The sequence below is a fragment of the Diceros bicornis genome, chromosome 9 (genome assembly GCF_020826845.1).
Source record: "Diceros bicornis minor isolate mBicDic1 chromosome 9, mDicBic1.mat.cur, whole genome shotgun sequence".
Lineage (NCBI taxonomy): Eukaryota > Metazoa > Chordata > Mammalia > Perissodactyla > Rhinocerotidae > Diceros > Diceros bicornis.
In genome coordinates, this window is record NC_080748.1 from 41722263 (window position 1) to 41742213 (window position 19951).

Genomic DNA, 19951 nt, shown 5'->3' on the forward strand with positions numbered 1-19951 from the left:
CAGTCATTTCTGTGAGTCCTAACAAATTAGCAAACTTAAGAGTGGTCCTGAGTGTCAGAAGTAAAGGGGGTATGGGGAACCCCTAACTCAGCAGATAAAAAAAAAACTATTCATCTCGATACAATTATGCAAATAAATATTATGAATACACAGAAATAACATGTATAATTAATATAGTAACAAATAACATGAAAAAGAAAAGATAAAATGTTAATGGAAGAATTTACTTTGCAGATGGACACAATTTATCCCTTTTCTTTCTTCTATTTGTAATTTATCCAGTACTTTCAGGTATTATTCCGTAATTAAAATAACATACACATTAAACACATATTTATAAAAATTGAACTACGATTTTTTATAGTTTAAGTTTTTTAGAAAACATTTGACATAACTAGGGGCAAAAAATTTACAAAATAGTTGAAAATGGCCTAATGTACAACACACAATTCAGAACACAAGCAAAGATCCTTTAAAAAAAAAAAAAAATTCAAAAGTTACTGAGAATAATATGAAATACTCCTTCAAAGCCTCCAAAAGACCCATTAAAGTGAATCCTTTTACTAACATGCATCTTATACCTTCAAAATGTGATTATACAGATCCCAGTGGGAAGCTTGGAGTTCAGTGAAGGAGTGCAGATTTTGGAACCACTCACACATGTTTTCTGCAAGGGAACTTATAAATATTTAAACCTTTCCATTAATTCATAGATTCCAGAGTTCCTCCCTTTACAGCTCTAATATCCACTCCAAAAACTCTGGTAAATCATATGAGCCTTGTAAAACTCCCGAGCCATCTCTTGATCCTAGAATGGCTGGAATTCTGTCTTTTATGCTGACTCCAGAGTCTTTGCCAGAAGCTCTATGTATTCAAAATATAGGCAACCTAACCCACCTTTAAATAGGTAAATAAGTGAATCTTAGATCCTTTCCTCAAAATTCTATAGACCATTTCAGTTAAGAGAAAGTAAGATTTCTAAGTGACGAGATAGTCAGTATATGAGATGTATTCAGTATATCTCAAAAGACTCTGAATTTCACAGACAAAAACCAGCCATGAATCAGACTATAATTACAGTAAAGATTATAGGCTGCTAAAGCTTCTTAAAGCTTAAATTATAACACTTCTACAATCAGAGAGGGCAAGAATAATTCTAGAATGGATTACATCATAATATGGCAGGGTATAAATTCTGGACCTTTTGATCTTATACTTTAAAACGTGTTTAGCAATTAAATGAACGGATATATATCCTCTAGCTAAAACAAACAAGACAAACAGCATTGTTCTCAATGATAATATGACTTTGTTATCTCTAAACAGGAGTAGATATATCCTATAGCTATTGGCCATTTTCAAAATGAGCAACGTTATTCAAGTCCCTGAATTGCTACACCCACCAGATTCCCTACCTATGTCAGTGCTACAACCTACGTGGTGCAGTATAGAAAAGACTAAAGAGCCAAATACAGAACTAGCACAAAAAGGTAATCAGTAATTATCAACTATTACAATTAAATTTGAAATCCTATTTAGTACATATTCTGTAATATATAAATAAAACTAAAGAACCCAGTCCAACATGCCAATTCTTCAACTTTGAGATGGATATTTAGACAGTAACTTACCATGGCTGACCCATCTGAAAAGAATTCTATACAAATGACATTTCTTCAGGACTCCTAATGAGGCTGTTTAGATTCAAGACTAGCAACTTGTAATGCAGGTCATGTACATTGTAATTCATGCACTACTTTCAGGTATTTTTTCAAGAAAAAAATCAAATCATCTCTTCAGATCACAGAGTATAGAACTTTTTGACATTATCTAAACTAATACTGCTTTGAACTGAAACAATGTTCCTTTAGGGGGGAAAATTCCCTGAAATATCTGTATCATGTAACAATCCTCCAAATTCCAGAGGACTGAGCAAAAAAATAATAATAAAAATTTATTTCCAATTCAGACTACATACCCATCACACAGGGAAAAAATCATCTCTTTCAGATCACAGAGTATAGAACTTTTTGATATTATCTAAGTTGATAATGCTTTGAACTGAGACAATGTTCCTTTAGGGGGGAAAATTCCCTGAAATATCTGTATTATGTAACAATCCTCCAAATTTCAATGGTTTGAGCACAAAAAAAATTAAAAATTATTTCCAATTCAGACTACATGTCCATCACACATCAGAAAGACAGGGCTCAGTTACTTATGATCCCCACATCAGGATGACGGACACAGTCCAACTGCCATTCTGGGTGCAGGGGAATGAGCACTGGAGCTTCTCACACCAGCAATTAAACGCTTCCACACAAAAGTTATCTCATTTCCACTTACATTGTCATTGGCCCTGGCAAGTCACCTGGTGACACCTAGCTAAAAAAGAGGCAGGAAGGTGCAACCAACTTTTGCTCAGAAATAAAGAATTGTATGATGGTCATAGCATTAACATCTGCACATTATCCATGGAGATCTCAGCAGGCCTACACTGCAGAAAAGGGATGGCCCTCTTGTCATAGTGAGTATGAAAGGAAGGAGCTTCCAAAACTTACACGAAAGGAACGACAACTCTGCCTTTTGCACACATTGCCTCTAACTTCCTCTTTCATCAATAGCCTGGATCTTTATCCTCTCGCTAAAGAACTGTTTTGTTGCAATACTTGCTAAAAGCTCACTCGAAGCATATAATAATTGAAGGGCAGACTGAAAGCCATGTTAACTCTTCAAGCCTCTAGATTCTCCACACTATATCCCTCTTGCTCCATCAGAAAGTAATATATACAGATCATATTATCTCAGTTCCAAGCAGAACTATCTTTGACGCATTTAAGACGCAGTTAGAAATGAGTTAGAAGTAAAACTATTTGCCCTCTTCTCCCACAGTAATTCAGTCAGGAAGATAATTCAACGCTAAGTATTTAGCTCCTGTAACAGTAATTAAATCTAAAATATTTCCAGTCAGTACTTTTGAGGAAAGGCTTTGAACTGCTCAGATGGGATAATGGAATTCATTTTATTCATCATCCTTATTTCCATTAATATTCCAACCTCCTTTCTGTGTGATCAAGTATTACAAGTAACAGAGACTCAGAGGTATAAAAGAAATAATCCATTATCATTTTTTTCAAAATATGATGTCATCATCTAAATTCTTAATTCTTTATTTTTATACTTAAAAGAGAGACTAGAAAGGGCAGCTTTCTTTTCAGCTATGGGAGATATATTTTCATTCTAAGTCCTTTTCTTAGCTTTATTTTCCAGTATGCATTAATCTTTTGACGAATTTAACCCACAATTTGCCTAAAGTAAAGGAAAATTATCTTTGAATTTATTATGCAAATACTAATAATAAAATAACATAAAATGAAAAACAAGTCATAAAGAAAATGAAATAATTAAAAGGAACCACCTCCAGTGTGTTTTGCTAATTTAATAGTACTGAAATCTGATACTTACAAAGGTTCTGGGCAATCTTAGAATCTAGAAATTTAAGTTCTTTAATTTTTTTCTTAATAGCTCTCTTCTCTTCAAAATCATCTTCTTCTCTTTTCTCTGTAAAAAGAAAGATCCATGTTAGAGGCAGTGCAGCATTCAACTGCAAAAGGACAGGAGGTGAACTTTCTGTCATCAAAGAATCTAAGGGGCTGGCCCCATGGCGTAGCGGTTAAGTGTGTGCGCTCTGCTGCTGGCAGCCCGGGTTCGGATCCCGGGCGTGCACCGATGCACTGCTTCTCAAGCCGTGCTGTGGCAGCGTCCCATACAAAATAGAGGAAGATGGGCACGAATGTTAGCCCAGGGCCAGTCTTACTCAACAACAACAACAACAAAAGAGGAGGATTGGCGTGGATGTTAGCTCAGAGCTGATCTTCCTCACGAAAAAAAAAAAAAAAGAATCTAAAAAAGATAGAAATCTTTTAAATCACATAGCTACAAAAGTAATAGATATCCCAGGACCCAAACTATTTCAGATGGCCACTGGTGGCTCTTATGCTACAAAAACTACTAAGAGTAAATATTTGAAGGTCTAACAGGAAAAAACAAAAACCTGATGTGCACTATGGAAGCCAACACCGTCAGATGCAAGAGTAAGGTACAGTTAGCCCAATGGAACAGAATACAGGACACAATGATAAAAATAAATACACTAACGCTTAGAAAAGTTTAAGAAGTTAGCTCTAAGAGCGCCAAACAAAAAGACACACCCAGTTGTTTTATGTTTGATACACCTCATATACCAAGCTTATTTAAAAATATAGCTCATATGAACCTACAAGAGTAGATTATCTACAATTTGTTTTCCAAATCTTTGAAATATAGTCAAATTTTGATACACAGCTTATTTTATCTGAGTGTTTTAAAATCAACAAATGCATTTAACCTCTCTATCCTTGGTAAAAAAAAAAAAAAAAAAAAAAATGAGAGAATAAATACTTCACGCTAAACAACAGTATGTGGCCTGTAGTTACAGCATAGTATATGACAGTCAAGGTTAACAGCCATAACCAATAAAGTGATCCTTTCCTTTTTCCTCTCCTTTATGTCCACGGACAGCATTTCTGATTAAAGTCAGTCATCTTTTCAAAATTAGGATCGTGATAACAAAGAACAATGGAGCAAAGTGTTTAGTTCAAGATGTACAAATAAATCACTAATGCGGGGAAAAAATAACTCCAAAAAGCATCTTCATATGTAGGATAGCACATTATAATTACATTTCTTTTATATCAAAAAAGTATATTACAATTACATGTTTTGGTACACAGTGTGAGCCAGAGTTCAAACTTTAAATTTTTTAAAAAATTAAGTATCTCTTTACCATTTTATGAATAATCAACCATCTTTCTCAACTGATTTTACATTACAGGTTTATCCTATACATGTTTTCTGGGCTTCTAATTCTGTTCCATTGTTCTGTGTCCTACTCTTGAACTATCATCACTCTGTCTTAAGCACTGCAGATTTATGATATATTTTATTAATTGGTTTTTCAAATTATTTCTTTTCCTTTTCTAAATTTTCTTCACTTTTCTAACTCATTTTTCCACATGAACTTTAGAGTAATTCAAAAGTTCCAAAAATAAAATCCATTAGAATTTTATTTGAATTGCAATGTATTTGTAAATAGATCGAGAGATTTGATATCTTGACAATTTTCAAACTTTCAAATCACGAAATGACATGTGTCTATAATTACTCAACATAACAGTATTCTTCATAGACAACCTATATATTTATTGTTAGTGTTAGGCATCCTAAGTACGTCTAAATTATACTAAGTATTGCAGGTGGTGGGGAGATTGGTTAATTCTACCTTTCCCCACTATACTTCATAACTAGTTACTCCTGGAATATAGAAACTTTGCTAAATTTTGCATATATGTTTTATCATTAACCACTTTACTCATTTATTCTTTCATTCAAATAAGAAATATTGATTAAGCACCAACTAAAAGGGGCTGTGCTAGGCAATACAGATACAACACTAAACAAAATAGAGACATCCTGGCCTCACAGAATTTAAGGACCAATAGCAGCGACTGCAAAGCGAATGGCTATTACAATGCATAGATATATCTGTGATGTTTTGGGAAGAACCACAGGAGACCAAAGAAGAGCTCCCTAACCCATACTTGTCAGGGACAGTCTTCATGGAATGAATGATATCTAAGCAAAAGCTAGAAAGAGAAAATAAGTTAGGCAGGTGAGAAGGTTTTGGGCAGGTGGGAGAAAGGGCACAGGTAATGGAAGGACAGAGTTTGAAGGTCTAAAGGTACAAGAACTTGAAGGGTACAGACAGAAGTGAGAATAATAGGAGCACAGATTGAGTGAAAATAAATGAGCGCAGAAATGAACCAGGCACCAGATCATGCAAGATCTTTTAAGCCGGATTAAGAAGTCTGGATTTTATCCTCTGAGCAATGAGGAGCCACTGAAGGTTTAAGTACACGAGAGAAATCAAAAGAATTGCATCTTAGGAAAAACTCCAGCTATTAAAGGTGAATTTTTGAAAGAGTGGCAAAAGGAATGGTAGAAGGGTGAGACAGAACAGAGTGAGAGTGATTCAAACGAGTACATGGTGCCCTCACCCGCGGCGGCGGCAACTGGAACAGAGAGACGGGATGAATCCCAAAAGTAGGATCCAGCCCAGATCTGTCTCCTGAGTTCTAGACTTGAATATCCAACTCCCTACTCTCAGCACCTCTAACTGGAGGTCTAACGGGCCCCTTCACCCTAACATGTCCAAAACCAAAAACACAGACAGCTCCACACCTGCTCTCCCAGCCGTTTTCTCATCTCAGAAAATGGGAACGATCTAGCCGCAACTGTTCAAGTCAAAAAGCTCGAAGTCATCCTTCTTTCCACTACTTCCCTCACAACCATATCCAATCCGTCAGTGAATCTGGTCGACTTTAACTCCAAAATGTTCACTAAAATAAGCACTCCTCACCATCTCCCTAAGACTACCACTACTCGCCTGCTTGTGGCTACCACCCTTTCTCACCTGGACCACAGTCGCTTTCTAACTAAGCCTCCCCACCTCCAGGCTTGACCAACTGCAGGCTCTTCACTACAATGCAGCAGAAGAATCCTGTTAAACCTTAACGAAAAAGCTTTCCCTTACTGCCTTATATAGAATAGCAACCTCCTGCCCAGTATTCCCTGTCACCATCACTCTCTGCCCTTCTTTCTCCTCCAAACCACCTACTCTGACAGATCATAAATTGGATATTGTCTCTCTTCCCCTATTAGAAAGCAAGTCCCTTAGAGGTAGAAACTGTGCTCACCGTTGTATCCTTAGCACCAAGAATAAGGCCTGGAATATGGCAGGTGCTCAATATACGCCTGTTGTATGTATGTATGTATGTGTGTGTATGCGTGTGTGTGCGTGTTTATGTGGATTGTGTATGTATGGACGGCTGTTTGTGCGCATGTGTTATGAACCTGCACACTACAGGAGAAAGAAGAGGGCACTCAGGTTTAAGCAACCAGGCAGATGATGTGCTCTTTATTGAGTTCAGCAACAAATGAGAAACAGGTTTGAATTCAGTTTTAAATACGTTCAGTTTGAGGAGCTCTTGTACATCCACATGGTCACGTACAAGAGGCCACTGGATGTACACAAGTGGAAAAGAAAAATCTGGAATGGAAATACAGGTATCAGTCCTATTAGATATTCCATGGACTGTCACAGGTTTTCCAGGTACCAGCAAATAATGACACATTTGTCTCCTTATTCCCAGTATTTAAACCTTTTCCTTGTCTTGTTATATTGCTTAAAATTTTCAGATCAAGCCTAATAAAAATTATGTTAGTGGATCTCCTTTCCTTAATCTGACCAAATGGCAATCTTCTACTTTTTAGAAAATGTATATATTTTATTTTCTTATCTTCATCCTCCAGAAAAGGGCAGATTCTAATTTTTTAAATATTTGTCAACATCAGCATCCTTTCCATATTCTGAAACATTTTCCAGTCTACCTAAATAAAAAAGCCAAAGAAACTAGTAATGTTAAATTTTAAATAACATTTACCAAACATCTACTAGGCACCGCACTGAACACTTTTTGTTGCACTTTCTTCTATAATTCTCATAATAGCCATACTACTACTGTCATCATCATTATAATCACGATGAGAAAAGTAATGTATAGGGTAAGTAACTTTAAGCAAGAGATCTGATAAAAGAATGATCACCAGACTTTGACTCCAATATTTCTACTAGTTGTGAAATATGTTAGGTGTCACACACACACACAAAAAAAAAACAAGTTTAACCAGGCAATCTTGACCACTTCGACCTCCAAATCAAAGATGGAAGCAATTTTAACCAATTCTGCCTTTTAATAAAAATTACAAATTAGGCTTTGAGTTTAACGTATCGTTGTATACATACAATGCCATGAAATGATGGTTTTCTCCTCTCATCTCTGCTACCAAATAGTCAAAGGAGGGTTGAAAAAAGATGGAACTGAAATAGTGAGAATATGGACAAAGTGACAGGAGGAAGCAAAGTTTTTTAAAAAGAAAACAAGATTCAAAAAAACCGAAGGTAGGAATATGCTTTTATTGATATGAAACCACATAATCAGTTTTCTATTTCCAAACAGACAGATTTGTTTTCCATTATCCAAACAGACAGATTTGGATAAAATCTTTCATACTGAGAAATCGTGAAAAGTGACATTGAAAAAAAAATGCAACCAGATAATAGACTGCCTCAAATCAGTGTAAAACCAGTGAAAATGTTTATGCAAAGGTCACTGACAAAGCAGGATCTAAACATTGGCAAAAATAAGAAGGATGCATTCAAGAGGAATAGGAATAAAGGAGGATGTTTAACAGGAATAAGTTTTTACACAAAATTCTGTTTCAGTCACCCATGCTGGCAGTGTGTCTATGAAACAGTAGCCGAGAGAGAGTGCAGGGCCCTGCAGGAAACTCAGGCTTGGAATCTCAACACTGGGTCCTGCATCCTGGCCCCACCACGTACCAGCCACTGAACTTCACTGTGGCTTACATCCCTCATCTATGACCTGGGGACACTGGCCCTGCAAGAGGAGTTGTGAGAATGAAATGAGATAATTACCTTCCTGTAACCCTCCCCCCCCCCCCAATGACAGGGAAATAAGGGACTAGAATCAGAGTCTAACCACAATTCAGGAGCAGACAGAAGAGCACATTTTAGACTCATCCCATCATTGATAGAGCTCTTCTTCTAAAACTAGTACAAAATACACTTTCACTAAAAGACTAGATTTTCTCTAGTGAAACTCTGAATCATAAAGTCAGATTATTAGTGCCATCTATACCTGTGATCTACCTCCTTTTTTGCCATTAGAGGTCTGTGTTTAAAGCTACTTCCTAGAGATGTTGTGCTGGCAGCACTTCTTCTGAGAGAAGATTAATACTATTCAAAAATTGTTCTGATCACTAACACAGCATATGCCACATTTTGTAAGAGTTTTATGTCAGAATGAAGGCAAAGACTGCAAAACTTTCTATATCGCCGAGAGCTATAGACCGAAAAAGTCTTTTTTAATTACATTTTCTCTTTGTTCTTTTCTATTTTCAAAGTTCCAAAAATAGCAGCAAAATTATATAAAGAATCTCCTTTCAAAATCTTTTCTTTTATACTAAATTTTCCATTAAAAATCATAATTCCATGGTACATGGCTATACATCTTATTCCAGTTCATTTTCCATTATGTTCTAATCAGACTGATTAAAAATATGACCTTTTTTCCGGAATAAGATTCCACATAGGGCCGGCCCTGTGGCTTAGCAGTTAAGTGCGCACACTCCGCTACTGGCGGCCCGGGGTTCGCATCCCCGGGCGTGCACCAACGCACCGCTTCTCCGGCCACGCTGAGGCCGCGTCCCACATACAGCAACTAGAAGGATGTGCAACTATGACATACAACTATCTACTGGGGCTTTGGGGTGGGGCGGGAAGGAGGAGGACTAGCAATAGATGTTAGCTCAGAGCCGGTCTTCCTCAGCAAAAAGAGGAGGGTTAGCACAGATGTTAGTTCAGGGCTGATCTTCCTCACAAAAAAACAAAAAAAAAAAAGATTCCACATAAATCTCATCATACATTATTTTATTTTGCAAAAATTTCTAGAATATGCAGTTCTAAATGTATAAGTAGCTAGTAGAGGCAAAAAGGTAGTAAATACCACACTTTTCTCTGTCCATAATTGAGAATTTTAAATAAGTAAATGCTACTAATAATTGTTTACTATATTTTTGTTGATACTTCCTGGTTAAATGTACCTTACAACAATATGTTTTTAAAATAGGAAGCATTTTAATTTTTTTCTGGTATGCATTTAGCACAAACGCTATTAAATTTTACATGCTAACAATAAAATACCTTTTGTTCATTAGATTGTTATTACACTAGTCTTGAGAGGATAAAAGGAAGTATACCTGATTAAATAAGCATTCTCTATCACACAGAGAAGCCAATAAAATCAGCTCAACTGCAGAAATAAAGCAAACATGAATCAATTATTTAGGAAGTGAAAACTGAGGCCCCAGCACAATGTTGAAGTGGATGAAAGGTGGGAGCAGGGAGACGTCGAAAAACTAGAGATTCGCATAATAGTGGTTTTTCTTCTTTTTTTTTTTTTTTTTTTGTGAGGAGATCAGCCCTGAGCTAACATCCGCCAATCCTCCTCTTTTTTTTGCTGAGGAAGACGGGCCTGGGCTAACATCTGTGCCTATCTTCCTCCACTTTATATGGGACGCCGCCACAGCATGGCTTACCAAGCAGTGCGTCGGTGCGCGCCCGGGATCCGAACCAGCGAACCCCGGGCCGCCGCAGCGGAGCGCGCGCACTTAACCGCTTGCGCCACCGGGCCGGCCCCCAGTGGTTTTTCTTCTTGCTTTCTAACTACTGAGTTTCTAAGAGGCTAATGAAGAGTCTCAAAAACTTATAGGATCCAAATTTTAGAAGCAGAACAGTCCTTAAATATGAAGTTGAACCTCTTCATTCTATTGATGAGGAACCCTAAGCGCAGAGAACGTGAGTTAATGCCCACAGGTTGGCTGTGAACAGATCCCAGACAAGGGCTCTGACCACCGCACCACAGGCCCAGGGCAGCCTCCGGGGCAGGGAATTTGCATGAGGAAAACAGTCCACAACCAAACATATAAGAGAAAGATAATTCCTCAAGCTTCGCATTTATACTTGATCAAATTTTCCATGGTTGTACATGCTCACTAGAAGACTGGGAGGGTGAATGGACCACGGAGAGAGAAGAGAAACATTTGGTCTCCTGAATACAATGAGCAGGGTTTAAAGCTATGGGGAAAAAAACTACAGTTCCAAAGGGAAAAGCAAGAGTTCACCCATCGCTACCTCTCAAGTGGTGGTAATTTTGGATGAGGTTCGGTTACTCAGCTATACAGGGTGAATGGAATATACCTGGAAATCTCAAGGGTTAGAATTTAAGAAGAGTCAAATGGCTGAGAAAGGAAAATAGATTTCTGGGGGTTACTACTATTGGTGGTTGTGATAGGACAATACGGTTTCAAAGTTTCAGGCAGCTTGAAGGCAGAAGACATGGAATACAAAGAAAAAAGCAAAAACTTGGAATGAATTATTTTTTAAATTGGCAATACCCCTTTTGCAAAATATCAAAGTAAATGCTGTGGTACTGAAAACCTAAATTGTATAAATAGCTTTAGTCACATCTGATCTGTCAAACCCAGTTTTAATATTTCTAGGCACATAAATAAATAACTACGTACCTAACTACAAAGAAAACAAACAGGGTGAGAAACAGGCTATTTTTCTATTCAGCTATTAATATATGACTGCCATAACTAATCAGAGTATTTTATATTAGCAAAAAGATGTCTGTGTGGCAATTTCAGGCTAAAAAGTATGTAATACATAAGAAGAGTGGCTGAAGCACTAAATAAAATTATGTGGAATAGATTATTTCAACTAGAGCAATCATCGGAAGTATAGCAAATAAATGCATATTTCTCTTTATGTGACATTCTATGTTAGTCGAGAATGTCACAAAACAAATAGTCTTGAAGGACTTTTCTCTACAACTCAAGGCCTATGTGGATAGAGAAAAAAATTCACTGTTTAACAAACTCTTAATTAGGGTTGTACCTAATTTTTTTTTTTTTTTTTTTACCATTATCACATGTACAAAAGGAGTATTAAGGCATTGGGAATATATTCTATAAAAAACTTAAGACATATACTTCAAAATGATAATGACTTCTACATAGTTGACCTAAAAAGCATTTGTTTCTCCTGTCTCTTTCTTGCTGTATGAAATAACAAACTGATCAAGATATTTTATAAAAACTGCTTGATTTCCAAGGACCTTTGTAATCACAGAAATTAGGAATTTTGGTCATCTCAAAAGTATTACCACTACAAACTAAAAGAAACCTCACTTTCTTGAGGTCCCCTGTGTGTAAACATCCCTTCATAATCAAAGATTTAGATAGCAGAAAAACAAATAAAATATCAAAACCTTTCAAATTCATACATTCAACAACTTTTTTAACTTAAGTTGTGTGTTGAGGAGAAAAATAACCCTGAGACAGTTAAGCCTATTTATCATGTATATCTTAGTCTTAATTGTTTTAATTAAATTAGTTACCAATTGAGATGAGCTTTGATTGAATGAACCAAAGATCTGGGGTAGGAAAGTAAAAGGAAGCAGGAAAGAGTTAAAAACTCAGCTAAAAGAAAAATGAGGCCTATTCTCACATGATCTTTCTTGGCTCATCACAAATTCTCATAAAAACACCCCTAAATTTTTTACTATGTAGCCTCAAAATCTCCCCATTAGAAGTAATCTTTCTAATACCCACCCTCTATGCATTCTTCCTGAATGTTGCTGTTTCCCAGTCATGGAACAATACATGTATTCATAAAAAATATTTTTTCTACTATTGTTTTTGCAAGTGCAACCTCTTCCCATATATCCTCTGATAATATTAGAAAGCAGAAATCTATCTCTGTTACAAAATTACAAAGCAGAGACTCAAAGTAAATGCATGATGTGCTAATGCATACACAAGAGAATGTACTGAAGGGGAAAAAAAAACCTATTATAAAAAGAATGAGAACTCAGTGTACATTCCTAATTTAAAAGGAGGATTAAATCCAAATGAGGACACAGGTAATTCAGAATATCTAGCATGCTGTAGAATGGAAAGACTTAATAAGCCAACTTATTAGTATTTGTACACACAGTGCTAAGCAACTTGGGAACAGAAAAAGTAACAATAAATTATATTAACTAACAGATAAAAAGCAATGCCATATTAAATAGTGAGCAGACCATCCCTGGTGTATCAGAGTGTGGGGAAAACATAATACAGAGTTTCATCAAAATGGCCAGAGCAATTATCCAAAACTTGATATAAAAAAATGTGATCAGACATAAAAATCACCGTTATTCTAAAATACTGAGAAATTTCAGGTTTAAGAAGCAGAATTTTACAATGATCTGAATTCTATTCAATGACAGCATGCTTGTATTCTTCAGGGTCTCAGATTTTTGCAAAAAAACTAATCAGAGCTGGAGTGTCAAGGCAAATTTCACATTAACATTTGTTTTAGTATTAGAAAAATGAAATTCTGGTACCCCGACCCTACCATAAGAACCATGGATTTGTCTCCACCTACGGGTTTAGCATTGCCCTAGGAAAGAGGTATATACCTCATTTCTGACCAAAAAATGCTTTATTCTGTCTGTGTGTGTGTGCGCACACACATCAGTGTGGCAAAGAGGAGAAGATGGAGACAAAACCTAGGTATTTGTTCAATTCAACTTTTATTATACAGCCTTTCTGATAGATAATCAGTTATCCTGCCCCTCTGATTTTATGTTCTTATCTCTGATAGCTCAGTTGAGATTTCTGGTTTTTTCCTCATATTTATTTCTGTATTTTAGGATGCTGCCAGCTCGTAGTGTTCTGGATCATTCTGGTCTCCAACTGGCCTACTCAATTGGAGCTCTATTATTCGCTTGGTCTATTTTCTAGAATCAACTATTCTGTGATAATTTCTGTCCCACAATCACCAGAACTTGGAACTGTTTTGTTTTTTTTTTTAATCTGGACTTTCAATACTTGTATATCTATGTTATCTTCCCTTCAAGCTAGATCTCGTATTGTGTAGATCCTACACAGCCATATAAAACTCCTAACTCACGTACAGACCTCTCTTCCAGGACACCACCTTCCCTATATGCAACCCAAATGTCGCTATATGCCTTCCAACTACAGGGAAGCAGTTAAAGGAGGATTAGCAGGGTTCATGTTATACTGTGATTGGGGAAATGTTTTAAAAAATAATCTTTATATGGGAAAGACAGGAAAAGGGAGTTAGTGTTTAATGGGTATGGACTGTCAGTAGGAGAAGATGAAAAAATTCTGGAGAGGGATGGTGGTGATGGTTTTGTAACAATGTCAATGTACTTAATGCCATATAACTGTACACTTAAAAATCATTTAAATGGTCAAATTTTATTGTTATGTAAAATCACCACAATGAAAAATAGAAAAAAAATGATATTTATATGGTTGGATTTCAAATCACTCTGTCCTTTTGTTTTTGTGTGTGTGTGTGTGAGGAAGATCAGCCCTGAGCTAACATCCCTGCTAATCGTCCTCTTTTTGCTGAGGAAGACTGGCTCTGAGCTAACATCTATTGCCAATCCTCCTCCTTTTTTTTCTCCCTTTTTCTCCCCAAAGACCCAGTAGATAGTTGTACGTCATAGTTGCACATCCTTCTAGTTGCTGTATGTGAGACGCGGCCTCAGCATGGCCGGAGAAGCAGTGCGTCGGTGTGCGCCCGGGATCCGAACCTGGGCCGCCAGTAGCTGAGCGCGCGCACTTAACCGCTAAGCCATGGGGTCGGCCCCACTCTGTCCTTTTTAACAAGGTTAATTTGACCTCTTCTTGATTTGAAAGTGATGCAGGAGTGAGGACGGTCAAATTTTTTTTTTAATGAAAAGACAGACATCTAAGTGACCTCAAAATTCTCAAAAAAGATGAAACTGGGATCATTTAAAATACATATGGTCCTTCCCAAGAGCTGGTCAAAGACAGAGATGGTGCTCATTCAATGCACGATACACCTCACACATACACATACATTGGTCTGACTGCTTATCTGATGGCATAGATAATGCTGCTTCAAAAGAATCCTTCCTCTCTTACCCCTCACCCTGGATTACCTCTCCAGACTGTACAAGGAATTTAATTCTTGGGCAACTTAATGTTCCAAGAACCTAATCAGGCTTCCATTTTCCTGACTGTCACAGCCTAGTTCTCAGATTTTCTTTTTTAATTGAAATATAATTTGACATACAATATTATACTAGTTTCAGGTGTACATCACAGTGATTCAATATTTATATACATTACAAAATGATCACCACGATGACAAGTCTAGTTACCATCTGTCACAACACAAAGTTATTATAGTGTTATTGACTATATTCCCTACGCTGTACATTATATCCCCATGACTTTTATTTTATAACTAGAAGTTGGTACCTCTTATCTCCTTCACCTGTGTTGCCTATTCCCCAACCCCCCTCACCTCTGGCAATCACCAGTTTGTTTTCTGTATCTATGAATCTATTTCTGTTTTGTTCTATTTGTTCGTTTGTTGTTTTTTTTAGATTCCACATACAAGTGAAGTCACGTGATAACTGTCTTTCTCTGTCTGACTTATTTCACTAGAGGGTATTATGCTAAGTGAAATAAGCCAGCTCTCAGATTTCTAAAAATATGGTAGCCCATGTCAATTAATCTGTCATTTGAGATGCATAGTGAGAAAGCAAGGGTGGGCTGTTATATGAAAGGAAGCTCTTACCTCCTCTTTCCACCCCTTCTTCCCCTTCCACTTTAAAAGGTAAGGCACAGAAGCAAAAGAGCCTGACATTTTCCAGCACTGAAACTGACCCTCTCATCTCCTTGGTCATTGCCCCATATAAGCAGCTGGCACATGGATAAAGTACAAGCAGGATTGGGTTCTAGAGAAGGAGCCAGCCTTAGGCCTCTGTCTCAAACTACTAACCCAAGACCAGAGAGTTCTATTTGGCATATTCAGACAAAAGCCACAATAACAATAAAATGGTGCTTTCTCTTCTTTTTGCTGTGGATCCCTGTGTGCATATCTTACCAAGGAAAAAGGAGAGCTGATCTAAGACAGGACTCGGACATCCTTGGTGCTTTAAAATCCCAAAGCTCCAAAAAAAATTCCTAAGAATTCAAGATAAGCAACATTTCCACCTCCTTCCCAACATCCATATTTAAAGTTACAGGGTTTTTATAAAATCATAATTTCCCAGTGTCTTCCATCCTGCCTCCCAAAGAAATCTTACCTTTAGCATATTAACCAAATGCGCTATTAAAAAGAAAAAAAGAAAGTACTTAACAGAATTATTCTGTGACAGAGGAAGGAAAGAAACCTTTCATTAATGGGAATGTAGTGGCTTAAATCTTATTAGAGAATCTCACTTTAAACTCAATTACTTCACAGTTATGTTGGACCACCTGACACTTGAGCAGGGAAGCGTTAACATCTTAGTGGAGAAGAATCTTTACAGGAACTGAAATATCCCTTACTGTAAACTATCCAATCTTACTAATTAAAAACTATCTCTAGTTTAAATGCTGCACGAAAATGTCAGACAGTAAAAGTTAATGTTCAGAAGACACATACCAACAAGCCAATGCAGAACAGGAAATGAAATACTAAACAGAACAACACTTTTGACATCCAGGAATATCTATTAACTGTAACTCTCTGGTGCATGTCACAATTCCTAATCTTTAAAATGTTTTAATAAATCATATTCCTATCCTTAAAACTATTTTACTTCATGTTAGAAACATCAACGTCACCATATATCAAACTACTTGAATTTCTGAAAACTTCAAATCCTTTTTTCCCCAGTTAAAATGGAGAGTAGGAAATCATCTAATACAAACTCATTTTATAATAAGAAAACTGAAGCAGAGAGAGGCTGAGTCTGGCGAGTGGACATCAGGATTCTGGACTCCTGATCTTGTGCTTATTCCGCTCTGGATATTTTACCAAGCTGGCCAGTCAGAGCCTATCTGGCCCATCAGTAGAAACTGCAAATGAGATGACATGAGAATTGGATGGAATTAAAGGTGGAATGACTAAGACTCATCTACCCTACAGAGAAAGTAGAGCCAGATAATAATTGGAGATGATAACTGAAGATTACTTTATTTTTCTTTCCTGAGATCTTTCTTCCCATAGCCTTGCCATTTCAGGATCAATGGCATTTATTTCCTCTGGGGGAAAGATAACACTTACAATAAGAGGTCATTCCTCAACACTGAACATAAAATTAGATTTCTGTTAATATCTACAGTGAGACAAGTCTTGACAGCTATGTGGTTCAATTGCAAGAGCTGGGTACTTAAAGCAAGAAAAGTTTTTAATGCATTCACAAAACTTTCCTGTAACTACATAAAACTGAGAATAGGATCCCACTATCAGCAGGAGAAAAGAAAGATGCAGAAATAAGATAAGGACAGAGTCTCAGACACAGTGAAGACAAAAAAAGCCCTCCTTGGGCCAAGGGAGAATTTATAGGGGATCAGAGAATATAAGACCAGATTTTAGACCCAACAATACAGGGTGTGCTCCCTTCCTTCGCCCACAGATAGAAATGGGCTGGGGGAGAAGGGCCTGAGGGAATGAAAGGAGACAAAAGAGGGTTTGGAAACCTCAGAGCAGAGGGTATTTGTGCCCAGCCTCCTGTCTGAGTGTCCACAGAAAGACTGTCTCACAGTGGCCTTTGACCAACACGGGAAAACAAGACCGACAGCTCTGGAGAACAAGAATGGTGCACGGCATGTTGAGACAGTGAGTGCACCTACAAGAGCATCTTGCTTTGTAAGTGGTAAATGGGGGATGTGCAAGTGCTAAAAGAGCCAGGGGACATATTATTTTCAGAAATATGTGCTATATTACATTAGAATTTTCAAATAATGATTGAGAAATTCACATTGGATATAAATTCTCCTGCAATTCTTATAGGAAAAAAGATCTATACCAGCAGCAATTATTATATTCCAAATTTTAAAGACTAAGTTGGCAAGGACTGCAAAAAAAATATTTCTTCCCAATATGTACATACAAATGCCCAAAGGGAATGTAACATATAAAACAGTATTTCTATTGGCTTATGTAATATTTGTCCTCAAATTATCAAATTTAAAATCCTATCCCCACACTTTGCCCCCTTTAGTTACTTGAATCCTCACGATGCTTTCTCAGCTTTTCACAAGCTGCTCCTTCTAAGCCTGAGGAAGATATATGCGACTTTTCATTTCATCAATTACGTCTATCCTCACACTTGAGCAAACATTCTTCAGGATAGCCATTACACAGATTCCCTTCATTACAAATGAGTGTCCCTTTTGATCAGCAGCACCATTTGGAATAATTAACTATCAAATATATTGCTTTCTGAATGCAGTTTACTGAATTAATGGAAACTTGTGTATGTAATATACTCTACAAAAATCTCTTTCACTTTGGAAAGCTAAGGCCATTTCTAAGCCATGAGTGTTTAAAAATAAAACAAATGGCTCACATATCTTGTTACGATTTTGGGGATTCATTTACATTGACTAAGGCAAAGTCATCTTTCCAGTTAAACAATACACACATAAAATATATAAGGATTTTTTTAAAAGACTAAACGTACTATTTCAGCTAATTGCCCTATTATTCTGGAATTGTTCCCTAGGGAAAAGAAATTTTAAAAATTCATTGTAAAACAATTCAAACAATACAGAAGTACATAACAAAGTGAAGGTTCCTTTACCTTGCTACATGTTACTACAAATATTCCCCAAAGAAAACCACTGGTAACAAAAGCCACTGCTGGTATCTTCTAAAAGGCTACACATAAAATATAAATATGTGTATCAGTGTGGATTTAAACACTAACAGATGTATACACATGTATACAAATATATAGTTCAGGGATTTTTTTTTTTCCATTTTAACCAAATGAACTTTTACCACATATACATTGCTTTACACTTTACTTGTTTCGCAAAGCAATAAGTCCTGGATATTTTTCCATGTTCGTATGTATGGATCAACCACATACTTTTAACAGCTCCACAGTACAGCCATGTGTCGCTTAATGATGCAGATACATTCTGAGAAACGTGTCGTTAGGCAATTTTGTCATTGTGCGCACATCATAGACTGTACATAAACAAACCTAGATAGTATAGCCTATAACACATCTAGGCTATATGGTTCTAATTGTATGGGATCACCATCGTATATGCGGTCCATCCTTCACTGAAATGTTGTTACGCAGCGCATGACTGTGTATCACCTCAGTACCATAATTTAACGATATCTTATTTTCTTTATTGATGAGTACTTAAGTTGTTTCTAAACTTTCGCTATCAAAAATATTACTAAAGTGAACATTCTTATACATGTATTTTTTCTTACGTATATAAGCTTGGTTGTGTCTCCTTTTTACTATGCCTAAGTGATCATCTCATTCTCTTATGAGAAAAGAAATACAATCAATTTACCACCATTAGCACAGTTCCTCTCTTACTGAGCCTAGATACAATGGGTTTTTTGATGTTTTTTAAAGTTTATTTTGGTAACTTATGGGATGTAAAACTAAAGCAAACTCTTATTTTATAGATATGTAACTGAAGCCCAGAGAACTAACCCCTCCAAGGCCATAACACTACCTAGAGGTAGGTTTAAGACTGGAAATCAGCTTCTGGATTCTAGGCCTTCTCACTGTACCATACTCTATTTTCTGGAGGAAGACAACCAGGGCAAACAGATTTATTAGAGAAGTGATAATAACTGGACCTGTAATAGTAGTCAGTATGGAGTTCCCCTCCAACGGCTCCTTTGTCACTATAGAGACAATCTTAAATTGTTTCATTCATTCATTCACTCACGCTCTCAGACGGCATTGAGGCTATCCATGGAAGAACACAGAAAAGTAAAACATAGTTCTTGTCCTTAAAGAATTTCAATTGAAATTAGAGCCATAAGATGTGCAGACATAAAATTATACACTAATACAATCACTTATATAAAGTCAAAAGTTTTAGAGAAGTCAGGCATCTTTTGATATATATCCAATCAGAAACCCAGTAACAGAGTTACTGAAAAATTAGTAAATTTTTGAATGACTAAAACAAGTGAGGTCAATCAAGGAAAAAAATGCATAAAGGTTCAGAGAAGCAAAAAAAAAAAAATCTGGCTAAACTGATCAGGAAAGTCTTCTTGGAGTCAGGGGTATTAGATGTGGGCCTTGACAGATGAATAAGGGACAGGATTGGACTGCATTCATTTCCTCTCAGCCCCAAAGAGAGTCACTTTCTGTATATAAATATACGAATTTATATA

General features: G+C 36.6%; 1 protein-coding gene across 2 annotated transcripts in view; it reads right to left on the reverse strand.

The window, feature by feature from the left end:
- DIAPH3 (diaphanous related formin 3) overlaps positions 1–19951 on the reverse strand; it is a 486334-nt gene that overhangs the window by 262273 nt on the left and 204110 nt on the right. For both annotated transcript variants that reach the window (XM_058548276.1, XM_058548275.1), the window contains one exon: positions 3466–3561. In XM_058548276.1, coding sequence (XP_058404259.1) covers positions 3466–3561 — 96 coding nt within the window. The remainder of the gene's footprint in view (positions 1–3465; positions 3562–19951) is intronic.